Raw genomic sequence first — 13,092 nt, forward strand, 5'->3', positions numbered from 1 at the left:
TGTTGTCAGTGCGGAGCCTAGGCTGGTGTGGGGTACATGCAGCTACAGCCTCCGGGACTGGCCTTGTTCCCGCAGTGGACCTGGCTGGCACTAGATGGCGCTGCTGCCCCCTCGCTTCAGGTGATGTGCAGGGGACTGTGTTTAGTGAAAAACTGGCAAAGAGAAGCTCTCCCTGAGCCAGTCATCCATCTGTGCTCAGGCCTTCTCCCACTCCAGGCTGCATTTCCCTTCCACACTGGGGTCCAAACTTTTCCATCAGGCGCCTGAGTGGGTCCTCTGAACTGAGCAGGTTGGGAGCCCGTGTCTCCCTGTCTTCCCTCAGCTCCTTCCCACGCTGATTCCATCACTTCCTTTTGTCTCCTCTGCAGTCAGACTGGTTCTTCAGCGACAGCGAGGACAAGGGAGAGAGAGTGAGTGATGCAGAGGGCCCGTGGGGTGGGGTCTGGTCGATGGTGGGCCCTCGTCCCAGGTGGGCGGGGTGGGCAGCAAGACTCAAGCAGGGGAAGGTCCTTGCCCTTGGGACATCCCAGTCTGATGGAAGGAACATAAGCCCTCTCCTCCGGAGCCTCCAATCTGATGGGGGACAACAGTCCTCACCTTCATGAGCCCCAGTCTGAGGGGGAGATAGAGGCCTTGCCCTAAGGAAACTTAGTCCAGTAGCAAAGGCAGACCCCGTCCTCTAATCTTGCGAGGAGGATCGAGGGCTTAGGAAGGTCCAGTCTGACGGGGGAGTCACAGCTCTGGCCTTTAGGGTTCAACCAAGGTGTGGGGGAAGGCACAAAACAGTCTAATGGGGGACATGTAGGACCTGCACTCGAGGGCCTGGCTGATGAAGGAGACATTCCCTGCACGGGTGAGCCCCGGTCTGATGGAGGAGACCTGCGCCCTGTCCTCAGGGCTCCCCGTTCCGTCGGGTCTGCAGTCAGACAACTGAGGCTGTGCTGGCTGGCCCTCCTTCTGTTCGCAGACCCCTGTGGACGACAAGGAGCCTCAGTCAGTGCCAAACATCGAGTACCTCCTGCCTAACATTGGCAGGACAGTGCCCCCTGGTGAGCCAGGTTCAGGTGAGAGCAGGGGCCTGGGAAGGGGTGGAGAGGGGGTGGGATCTGCATTCCTGAGGGTCCCAGATGCCTGGTCAGGGGCCCAGCTTCCCTGCTCCTGCCCCCGCCGCTGGACTGGGCTGTGGTGCGGCCTTCTGCCTCTCTGGGGAGGCCCAGCCTGCCTGTGTGCCGCCTCCTCCGCCACTCAGCCGCTCCCACCCCGGGCTGGGTAGGAGCTTTGTTTTCACCGATTGCTTTCCTGAGCTTTTTATTTCTCATGGGCTGTGTCCTGGGCACGTTCCTCTTTTTAATTTTTCTTCCTTTTCTCCTTGCACCCCTCCACCCCTCCTCCCTCTTCTCCCTGTGCTCTCCCCCCATCCCCTGGATCCTGCCCCTTCTCTTCTCCTCCCCTTCCCTCCTCCAGCGGACCTGTTGGAGATTTAACGGGTACAGTGTGGCATCGCGGCCTCGGTCACTAACAGTGGCGGGTGATTATAAGAAGGCTGGGCAGGCATGAGGGGCGGGCAGGACGGTCCGGGGCCATGAGGACCTCACCCTGACATGCCAGTTACCCACAGCTGTTAACAACTTACCCCCACCCACGTCCCGTCCAGAAGCCCCTTCTCAGGAGGAAGGAGGCACTTGTTGGAGCCACGTCTGGTCCCTCTTGCCAGGAAGTCTGGGCACTGCACGGCTGCCCTCCTGCAGTCCCCCACGCTCTGTGGCTTCTCTCTGTGCCGAGTTCGGCCACTTCTGGTTATCTGGGTGGGGGAGGCTTGCTGGTGGTGGGACCCAGCATCTCCGGACACCAGGGATGCTACCCCGGAAGCCTCTGTATAGCTATAGCTCCTGCCTCAGCCGCCTCCAAGGGCTGGCTCTTCCTGCTTCCGAAATCGGAGCCCCTGGCTACTCAGCCCCTAAGTCCCGCTTCCAGGCCTCTGGCCTTATCATAGCGTTGGAGTCCAGGGCCAAAGGAACGGCCAGTGCCTTCTTGGCTCGAGCCACTAATTCCTACCACCTGTGGGTGACCCGCCCTTAGTATTTTGACCGCTTCTGTCTCTGACAGAGGTATACCACAGCACCCCTAGATGCAAGAGGCAGGCTGGGGAGGGGCCAGAGGACATGGGGGGTGGGGATGGCAGAGAGGAGCCCCCCGTCTCTTCTAATCACCTGCTGCCACTCTCCTGCCCCGTGTGTGTCGCCGTGTGGTCAGCCCGTCTGCTCTTCTCACTGTGTGCAGGGGAGGGCTGGGGAGGAGGCATCTAACTTGCTTGCCGGAGAGTGTGGATTAACCGCACCTGCCCACTGCCCCCTGGGACCCCGGGAGATCCTGGGGTCGGCCTGCTCCCTCCCCCGTCCTGGAGACAGCACTGCCAGGACTTGTTTCTGGTTCCTTCTCCACCCCAGTGATATCAGGGGAGTGGGACCCGCATCCCTTCATAACTCTGATCATTAACAGCAGCCGTGCCCCACGAGGGCAGACTGACCTCAGGTCTGGAGGTGGAACATTTCCAGGCTGTAATCACCAGCCCTCTCTACCTCCTGCCCCACCCACTTCCTGTCTGCTCTGTACTCCGTCATTCACATGGTCCCTCTGCCCTATCATGCCTGGAAGTGGGGTGGGGGGGAGGGTGGATATAGGGCACCCACCTCTCTGTGCGCCGTGTGGTCTCCATTTCTCCAGAGCATCTGTGATTTGATGTGTTTCATCGTTGTGGTTTCCGTGAACTGCATCTGATATTTGGCATTTTCTCTCCAGTGCTTCAGAGTAACAGGGATAGGAGGGGAGGAGAGAGGAACTAGGCCAAAGAAAAGTCCCCCTTGCTCTTAACCCTGAGCAAATGAGGGTCCAGTGGCTGGCAGCCTGATGTCACTTTCTGCCTCAAAAGGAAGTGGTTATTGACATCCTTCTCTGCTCCATCCTTATCCCATAGGGAGTGACATCAGAGGCCCATCACACTCCCAGGATCTGGGGAGAGCTCAGGTTTCCAAACTCCCTGGTTTCTGAAGCCTTTGAGGAGAGGGAATTGTGTTTACAAGACTCAGTCTTCTCTTGCTCAATCCAACTTTCATTTTTCTTTCGTTTCTTAACAATAGATTCCACCACCTGTAGTTCAGCCAAGTCCAAGGTAAGTGCCACGGCAATTCTGAAAGTTATATCCCTGTACAAGCCAGCCCACTTTGCTTTTTGGTCAAGGGAGTTGGGGGAATTGTGATTGGAGCCTTGAAGGAGATTGATAGTCACTGGGAAGGAAGGTGGGAAATACCGAGTGTCCAAGGTAAGCTGAGAAGTCGCTCACCTTGGCAGTGCTTGGGGAGGTAACTGCTGTAGTAGAGGATCTGACTTGGGAGTTAGGTGGCCTGGAGGCAGTGTTGCTCAGCAGTCAGAAGCACAGACAGTCCTGGACCTGAGCCCTGGCTCCACTACTTAGTAGCTTTGGGACATTGGGCAAGTTACTTAACCTCTTTCTGATCCTCAGCTTGCTCATACTATTCATGGGGATAAGATTTATCCCCAAAAATGGGGTTAACAACAAATATGTCTGATATAATAATTATTTTTTAAGGTCTTTGCAGAGCCCAAAGCCAACAGAAGGAAGGAAATAATAAAGATAAGAACAGAAATCAATGAAATTGAAAACAACAAAACCCAAGCCGGTTCTTTGAACCAGGTCTCACAGGCAGTGAGTTGCCTGCTGCAGAGCCTGCCCTGTGAGACAGAACCAGTAGGGCCAGGATGCCTGCCCCAGGCAGCCCGAAGACCAGGAGTGTGTCTTAATCAGCTCAGGCTGCCATAACAAAATACTATAGACTGGGTGGCTTAAAACAACAGAAATTTATTTTCTCACAGTTCTGGAGGCTAGAAGTCCAAGATCAGGATGTTAGCATGGTCAGTTTCTGGTGGAAGCTCTCTTCCTGGCTTGTAGACGGCCGCCTTCTCGCTGTGTCCTCATATGGCAAGCAGAAACCGAGCATGCATGTGAGAGAAACTGCAAGCTCTCTGGTGTCTCTTCTTGTAAGGGCACTAGTTCCACCATAAAGGCCCCACCCTCATGACGTCATCTAAACCTAATTACCTCCCAAAGACCCCGAATACTATCACATTGGGGGTTAGGGCTTCATCATATGAATTTAGTGGGGGAACAGTTCTGTCCATAGTAGTGGAGTCAACTAAATGTTGGCTGGTCAAACTGGGCTCATTTCTCTCTGGATCTCTAAGCACTGGCCGAGTCCCAGTGAGATCAGTGTGCCTGACACCAAGCAGGTGCTCATTAGCCCATTATGTGTCAGATGAAAGCACTGGACAGAAAGATGGCTGCTCTAGTCTGGTGCAGAGGACCCTTGTAACCTCTCCATAGAGCCTCTGCCTGCACACCTCTGGTGATGGGGAGCTCACTCCATCACAAGACTGCTGTGGCGGGGAGCAAGTTCATTAGAGTGACCTGAATCTAGCTCCTGATCACCTCCACCCCTTGCTCGTGCTAGACCCCTGGTTTCCTGTAGCCTCTCCTGGACTGACCCCTCAACCTTTATGTGAACCTGCTGACCTCTGCATTCCCTGAAAGTGACCATTCTGACCTCATTGCTTCTGTAACTAGCCAGGATGAGAGGGTAATTTGATCAGATGATCCCAGCAGCCTCTCAAGTCTCTCAGAGAGCAGAGGCAGAAAGCGGCGCTGGCCACCATGTGCCTCACGCTGGCCGTAGCAGTGCTGCAGGTGGTGCCTTCTGGAGTCGTGCTGTGTGGGCAGCCACAGCCCAGGAGCTGCACGCCTGTGAATCCTGAATCGCTGACAGGCTCCGGCTTTCTCAAAACTAACTGATGTGAGAGAGTGCCGTGGCCACGGGAGGCAGCTCTTATGTCTCCATCCACTACAAACACACCGCGTTTTCTTGCGCTTTCCTTTATTGTGCTTCACAGATACCGCATTTTTTTTTTAAACAAATTGAAGGTTTGTGGCCACCCTATGTTGAGCAAGTCTCTTGGCACCATTTTTCCAACAGTATTTGCTCACTTCATGTCTCTGTGTCACATTTTTGATAATTCTTGGGTAATTCAACCTTTTCATGATAATTATATTCGTTACGGTGATCTGTGATCAGTGAACTTTGATGTTACTATTGCAAAAAATTACGACTCCCTGAAGGCTCAGATAATGGTATTTTTTAGCAATAAAGTATTTTTTTTTTATAAATTTATTTATTTTATTTTATTTATTTTATTTTTGGCTGCATTGGATCTTCCTTGCTGCATGCTGGCTTTTCTCTAGTTGCAGAGAGCGGGGCCTACTCTTCATTGCTGTGCGTGGGCTTCTCATTGCGGTGGCTTCTCTTGTTGTGGAGCACGGGCTCTAGGCACGTGGGCTTCAGTAGTTGTGGCTCACGGGCTCTAGAGCGCAGGCTCAGTAGTTGTGGCACACAGGCTTAGTCGCTCCGTGGCATGTGGGATCCTCCTGGACCAGGGCTTGAACCCGTGTCCCCTGCCTTGGCAGGCGGACTCCCAACCACTGCGCTACCAGGGAAGCCCAGCAATAAGGTATTTTTAAATTAAAGGATGTACATTTTTTAGACATAATGCTAGCACACGCTTAATAGACTACAGTGTACACATAACTTTTATATGCTCCGGGAAACCAAAAAATTCATGTGACTCTCTTTACTGTGGTATTTGCCTTATTGCTGTAGTGTGGAACTGAGCCTGCAGTATCTCTGAGGTGTGCCTATTACGCTGCAGCTGAATCAGGAGGGGACCTGTGAGAAGGGATGCAAGCGCAGGTCATTTCAGCCCAGCTGGGGACCAGTCCCAGCATCCGTTTCTACAGGGCTTTTTATGTTCAGGGGACCCCATTCACCCCATTCACTTAACATTTCTCGAGTGCCTGTTATGTGACAGGCACTGTACTAGGTGTCATGGATGCAAACACAAATATGCCACTGACCTTGCCCTCTGAGAACTCAGGGTTTGATATAGATGTTATGGAAACAAAGCTATTCTGACATGAGAAGAGCTGGTGTATGTGTAGTTTCAAAGGCCTATGAGAAGAGAAGAAGAGATTTCCCAGATCAGCCAAAGGGAGAGCTGGGTGGGAGGTTGCTGTATAGAGAATGCCGTGTTTGAGCTGGGCCTAGTAGAGGGAGTAAGAGCTCATCCCATAAATAGGGTGCGGGGGTGGGGTGGGACTAAGGGCTGCCAATGCTAGTCCTATCGAGGGAGGGGTCGGAGGGCAGCATCGCCAGAGTGAAGGCTGTGTTGGGGCAGGGGGGGAACTAGGCAGGTTGTGAAGGGCCCTGTGTCTGTGCTTTATCCTGGTGGGGGTGGGGTCCTGCAGAGTCTGGAGGCGATTAGATTCCTGCCTTGCCTTAGAAGGACTAATGGCTCCTGAGGAGGAAGGGCTGGAGTGAGGCTAGGGTGGAGGCAGGGAGTTCTATTAGGAGAGGGCAGAAGGGCCCAGAAAAGGCAGAGTGAGGGTCTGAACAGAGGATGATGAGGAGGGGAGAGGGAGGAGGCAGAGAAATCACCCTGAGCTGGGGACATGAATGGAGGTAGTTTGGGGCAGGGGTAGGGAGCATAATGTGGTTCCAGATAGGTGAGTTTCAGGTGCTGGCAGACACCTTGGTAGAGACAGATTCACAGTTGGAAGAAGAGTTCTGGAGCTCAAGAGGCAGAGAGTTTGGTGTTGGCCGAGGGAGACCTCAGGAGCAGGATGTCCCCAGGGAGAGAGGAGAGAGGCTGAGAACAGAGCCCTGGGAACACGGCTTCTTAAGGAGTAAGAGGAGGAAGAAGAGCCTCCCAAGAGAGGAGAGGCCAGAAAGGGAGGATTAAAAACCAGGTTGGAGGAGGCAGTGATGGGCAGCTTGGGCTCTGCTGGGGGATCATGGAAGGCCAGGACCAAAAAACACCCACGGGGCTCAGCAGTGAGAGCAGTGGCTGAAAGTTGCCCACCATGGGGCTGTAAATCACAGTTTGGGAGCGGCTTCAATCCAAATCATCGGATTGTGCAGGATTTTAAAGCCACTTTTGGCAACAGAGCTGGTGGTTGGATTGATCTGGGGTTGGGGATTGTCAGGGTGGGGTGCTGATGGGACGGTGGAAATGGCATGGGGTGCGGTGGGAAGGGAAATGAGCTTGGGCGTGTTGCCCTGGAGAGGCCTGTACCTACTGAGTAGGTGGAAAGGCAGGTTTCCCAGGTGAGTGAGTGGAGAGGGAGGGAGGGAGGAGCTGTGGTCCGAGAAAGGTCCCTGCAGGCTCTGGTATTATAACCCAGGATAGTATATGTGAAATGGGTTCAAACTGTCAAGTGTCATTCGCTGTTGCAGAGTCTATTATTAGGAGAGCTGGGTCTAAAAGGATTTATGCAGCACTGGATGTAGAGAATGGAGTGAAAGTTGGGGCGAGGTGAGAAACCAGCCCCCAGCTCGCAGGAAAGAGCTGAGAGTCTGGATTAAGACCGGAGGAGGTGCGGAGGAGGCTTCAGGATTGAGGGGGGCGCAGAGGGGTAGTCTCTAGAGTGGATAGTGACACTCCAGTTGGGACAGCCGTCCAGGAGGAACAGCGGACGTGAGGGTGCTGGGCTTGGACCTCTCGAGATTGGGTGCTGTGGTGCTGGGGTGTAGGGGTGGGGGCTTGGAGGGCGCTGAGGCTCTCCGGGCGCCCCCAGCACACTGACCTGTCTCCCGCACAGGGCTCGTGGGCCCCCAAGAAGGAGCCGTACACCCGGGAGATGCTGGCGATCTCCTTCATCTCGGCGGTCAACCGCAAGAGGAAGAAGCGGCGGGAGGCGCGGGGGCTGGGCAGCAGCACGGACGACGACTCGGAGCAGGAGGCACACAAGCCCGAGGCGGGGGCGCCGGCGCCGGGGGCCCAGGACCGGCCGGAGGGGCAGCGGCCGGGCGCCGCCGCCCCCGAGGCCCCCGGGCGCCTCAGCCCCCCGGCGGCGCTGGAGGAGCGGCCGGCCGCGGACACGCGCTCCATCGTCTCGGGCTACTCCACCCTGTCTACCATGGACCGCAGCGTGTGCTCGGGCGCCGGGGGCCGGCGAGCGGGCGCGGGGGACGAGGCGGACGACGAGCGCAGCGAGCTGAGCCACGTGGAGACGGACACGGAGGGCGGCGCGGGGCCCGGGGGGCTCCCGGAGCGCCAGCCCTCGTTCAGCTCGCACCACCTGATGCCCGGCGACACCCTGGCACGGCGCCGCCTGGCCCGGAGCCGAGCGGACGGCGAGGGCGCGGGCGCGGCCGTCGGGCTGCCGGGCTCCGCCTCGTCCAGCAGCCAGGAGTCGCTGCGTCCCCCGGCGGCCCTGGCGGCGGCGGCGGCGGCGGCGCTGGGCTCGCGGCCCTCGCGCCTCGAGGCGCTGCGGCTGCGCCTCCGCGGCACCGCGGACGACATGCTGCCGGTGCGGCTGAGGCGGCCGCTGTCTCCCGAGACGCGGCGGCGCCGGAGCAGCTGGCGCCGCCACACGGTGGTGGTGCAGAGCCCGCTGACCGACCTCAACTTCCACGAGTGGAAGGAGCTGGGCGGAGGGGGTCCCCCGGAGCCCGTGGGCCCGCGGGCGCACAGTGACAACAAGGACTCGGGCCTCAGCAGCCTGGAGTCCACCAAGGCGCGGGCCCCGTCGACCGCCGCCTCGTTGCCGCCCGCGCCCGGGGACCCGGGGGCCCTGCAGAGCCAGCCCCCGCGCCGCTCGGCCGCCTCCCGCCTCCATCAGTGTCTGTGACCGCCCCTCCCTCCCTCCCACCGCCCCGCCCCGCGCCGCCCCGCGCCGAGCGCCCCTTCGACCCACCCGGAGCCCCTTGGTTTCCCGAGAGTCGCCTCTGCTTGCACCTCCGCCCCGCCTTGTTGCCCCTGGGAGCATCCGGGTGCAAGTGGGCGGCGCTGAGGCCGTGTCTCTGGTTTGTGCGCTGGAATTGGTAGGGGGCGGGCAGAGGAGAAGACGGGACTGGACGCAGAGTGTGAGTGTGAGGGAGGGAGGGGGGCTCCAGGGTTGAGGAGACGGAGAGGGGCTAGGCTGCTGGGGCTCTGTGCAGGGCTCCTGTGTGTGTGTGTGGGGGGGGGGGGGTCTCTGTCCCTTGGATAAGTGACAGAGTGTGCCCTTCTGGGCCTTTGTGTCTGCACTTAGGGACCCTTGTCGGCCATGGGGTGTGGATAGGGAACCCCCAAGCCTCAGACTAAAGAAAAGACACTGGGTGATGCTGGCTCTTCACTCCTTTCCTCTGCCCACCTCCCCCCAGTTAGCTCCTAGCTGCCAGCTAAGGGAGGGCGGTTGTGTATGTATGTCTGGGGAGAGGAGGTGTAGGGTGGTGGTGTCCATGCGGGGAGGGGCGTGGTGTGTGCGAGTGTGTGTAGCCACTGTCCCAAAGTGTTCCCCGTAGCAACTTCTGCCACTCCTGCCCCCTTCAAACCCAGCTCCCACCGGGGCTCCCTGCCTTCGGTGCACACAGGGATCCTGCCCCCCTGCTGCTTGTCAGAGCCAGAGAAGGGGGTTGGGACTTCTCAACCTCCTCAAGAGGCAGGACTGAGACTTTCACCAGGGTTATTCCCCCACCACCACCTTTTTCCAATCTCTAAATCACACTCCCCAAGCGCTTTGACCACGGGGAGCTGCCTGTTCCCCAGACGGTTTGGGGAGGGTCCACGGTCACCCCTGCTAGACCTCTTGCCCCTCTATTTGTTCTTCCAGCTGTGCCTGCTCCTTCCATGGCTCAGGCACACAGGCCCTCGCCTTCTTCCCTTTAGGAGGGGGCGTAGAAAACATCCCTGGTGTCTTTCTGTCTCTCTCTCTCTCTCTCCCCCCACTCATAACACACGCGCACGCGCGTGCGGATACACTAATTGATGAGCTCTCAGCAGGGCTGCTCCTTCCGGAAGGGTGGGTGGGACCCAGCCCCCTCTTCTCCCCACAAATTGTAAATAGACCTCAGATAACAGGCCTCCCCACACACGCCCTCACTCATTCCAGGGAAGCCCAGGTGGGGTTGTGAACCCACTGCCACGTCTATCAGTCCTCTTGTTTTATGCAAAGATTTGCTGTAAAGTAGATTTCTCGCTCCTCCCTCCCTCATCCTTTATTGTAAATATTGTCTCTAAATGTGTAACATATTATAAAGAATTTATAAGGATTTTTAAAGATGTTTTGCTCATTTAAAAAAGTGTTGTAACAGTGTTGGATAAGCCTCTGCTCCACGTCCGCATGTCTCCTTTCACTGTGTCCTCGACACACCTCTCTAGGCGACAACTAAGATTTCCTGCTTCTGAAAAGTCCTGTCTGAAAAGTATAGTCTATATCTTGGAAATAAATGGCCTTCCTCGAGGCATGAGTCAGCTGTCTCACTTGTTTGGGAGGGAGGAGAGGGCAAGAACGGGGCTAGGATGGGGGAAGAGTGAGGTACCTGGCCCACGGAAGGAGGGCAGTGGGGCTGGACCAGGTGGTGGCAGAATGGAGACAAACCTTTGCTTCCTGGTGGCTTATAGGTGTCCTGGGAGACTGGCCTGAGCAATGATTTGGGCACAGAAACAAGATGGAAGGGCACTGACCCTCATTGCTGCAGGAGATTTTCATGCACCTGTTCTCTCTTTTCCTGTAGAGACCAGGAAGGTGCACAGGCACCTTCCTTCTCAGGTCTGTCTGGAACTTCAGAATGGTCCAGAGGTGCTGCTGAGCAGAGGGGAGGCTTGGGCAAGGCCCAGGCCACTGATGGGGTCCATCCTGGCCGGCTGTCATCAGAGGCACTCCAGATCCAGGTGATATCCCAAGAGGACAGTATGGGTTTCGCCCTTTGTCTTATTCACACGTGTAGGCCTTACAACCTGGGATGGGCTTCTTTCCATGTCATGTCTCTGTAGTTGCCCCTGCCAGCTTCCAGGCTGCCTGTGATGAGCCTAGTAGCCACCTGTAGGAAAAACAGATGACAGTTGTCAAAGAGAACCTAGGGAAGAGGCCTGGAGCTGGGAAGAGCTTAGTGGCTCACTGAATCCCCTTCCTTCCTCCACCTCTTGCCCCATAGCTTGTTTTTGTTTGGCAAATGAGCTAGAGCCAGTGTTATTGTGGGCCCACACCAGCCCCAAGGGCTTTATATGTCCTAAGGTAATCCTCCAACACTCTTTGGGGCTCTGGCCACAACACTGTTATCTCCATTTTACACATGAGGAAACTAAGGCACACGGAGAGGTGACATACTTGTCCAAGGTCACACAGCTAGTAAGTGGTGAAGCCAGGATAAATCTAAGCCCTGAGAAAAGACATAAAGACAGAGTTACTGCCAGTTGGGCCACCTTCAAGCTGTAGTAGGTTTTGGATGAGAATGGATCAAAACCTTGTGTTCTTCTTCAAAAACAAAGAGAAATGAAGACATCTCCAGTAAAGAAAAACAGAGAACTTGTCGTTAGCAGACATGCCCTATAAGAAATACTGAAGGGAGTCCGGCAAGCTGAAGTGAAATACACTAGATCAGGGGTCTCCAGTCCCCGGTACAGGTCCGAGGCCTGTTAGGAACCAGGCCGCACAGCGGGAGGTGAGCGGCAGGCAAGCAAGTGAAGTTTCATCTGCTGCTCAGCATCGCTCACATTACCACCTGAACCATTGCTCGCGTTAACCGCCTGAACCCTGAACCATTCCCCCCACCCCCCAACCCCGCCCCAGTCCGTGGAAAAATTGTCTTCCATGAAACCGGTCCCTAGTGCCAAAAATGTTGGGGACCACTGCACTAGATGGTAACTTGAATCCACACAAAGCAATAAAGAACACCAGTAAGGGAAACACATAGGCATTATAAAAGACAGTATAAACATTTTTATTTGTAAATCTTTTTTTGTCTTTAACTCTTTGTCTTTAAAAGGCAATTGCATAAAGTGATAATTGCAAGACTGTGTTGACAGGCTTATAATGTATAAAGATCAAATTTTTATGACGATAATAGCATGAAGGAGTCAGGAGGGAATGGAGCTATAATGAAGCAAAGTTTTTGTACACTATGAAAATTAAGTTAATATTAATCTGAACTATATATATATATATATATATATTTTTTTTTTTTTTTTTTTTTTGGCTGCATCGGGTCTTAGTTGCGGCATGCGGGATCTTTGTTGGGGCATGCCAGATCTTCCGTTGCAGCATGCAGGCTCAGTAGTTGTGGGGCACAGGCTTAGTTGCCCCGCAGCATGTGGGCTCTTAGTTCCTCGACCAGGGATCAAACCCTCATCCCCTGCATTGGAAGGTGGATTCTTAACCACTGGACCACCAGGGAAGTCCCTGAACTATATTGTTTTAAATTAGGATGCTAATTGTGATCCCAGGGCAACGACTAAGAAAATAACTCTCCCAGGACTTACCCGCTTGCCGAAACTAGAGAAAGCCCGCGCCCAGCAACGAAAACCCAATGCAGCCAAAAAATAAATAAATAAATAAATTTATATTAAAAAAAAGAAAATAACTCTCCCAAAATATTGTAAATGAAACAAACACGAATTAAAAAGATACACTAGAATATATCTATTTTACACAAAGAAGGCAAGAATCACAGACTAGAAGAACAACAACAACAAAAAATGACATATTTTAAAAAAAAAGCAAAATGGCAGACATAAATCCTACCTTATCAGTAATTATATTGAATGTAAATGGAGTAAACACCCTAATCAAAAGGCAGAGATTGGCAGAATAGATTAAAAAACATGCTCCGACTACATGTTGTTCACAAAAAATATACCTTAGATTCAAAGACAAAAAATTGTTGAAAGTGAAAGAATGGAAAAAGATATGATGAAAAGAGTTACCAAAGAGAGCTAGAGTGGTTATACATGTAAGAGATGAAATAGGCTTTAAAGACAAAAATCATTACTAGAGACAAGAAGGACATTTTATAAGAATAAAAGGGTCAATCTATCAAGAAGACAAAATGATTATAAATATATACACTTATAACAACAAAAACCTGAAGCAAAAACTAACAGAATTGAAGGGAAAGTAGACAATTCAAAATACTAGTTGGAGGAAATTCCCTGGCGGTCCAGTGGTTAGGATTCCACACTTTCACTGCTGAGAGTGCGGGTTCAATC

At 54.2% G+C, this 13,092-nt stretch overlaps 1 protein-coding gene across 2 annotated transcripts in view; it reads left to right on the forward strand.

The window, feature by feature from the left end:
* The window catches only part of ARHGAP23 (Rho GTPase activating protein 23), a 72,741-nt gene extending 63,751 nt beyond the window's left edge, over positions 1–8,990 (forward strand). For both annotated transcript variants that reach the window (XM_059907665.1, XM_059907666.1), the window contains exons 21-24: positions 369–410; positions 968–1,064; positions 3,138–3,169; positions 7,724–8,990. In XM_059907665.1, coding sequence (XP_059763648.1) covers positions 369–410; positions 968–1,064; positions 3,138–3,169; positions 7,724–8,755 — 1,203 coding nt within the window. In that variant the 3' untranslated portion in view covers positions 8,756–8,990. The remainder of the gene's footprint in view (positions 1–368; positions 411–967; positions 1,065–3,137; positions 3,170–7,723) is intronic.
* The last annotated feature ends 4,102 nt before the right edge of the window (positions 8,991–13,092 follow it).

This window comes from Balaenoptera ricei, chromosome 20 (assembly GCF_028023285.1).
Source record: "Balaenoptera ricei isolate mBalRic1 chromosome 20, mBalRic1.hap2, whole genome shotgun sequence".
Taxonomy (NCBI): domain Eukaryota; kingdom Metazoa; phylum Chordata; class Mammalia; order Artiodactyla; family Balaenopteridae; genus Balaenoptera; species Balaenoptera ricei.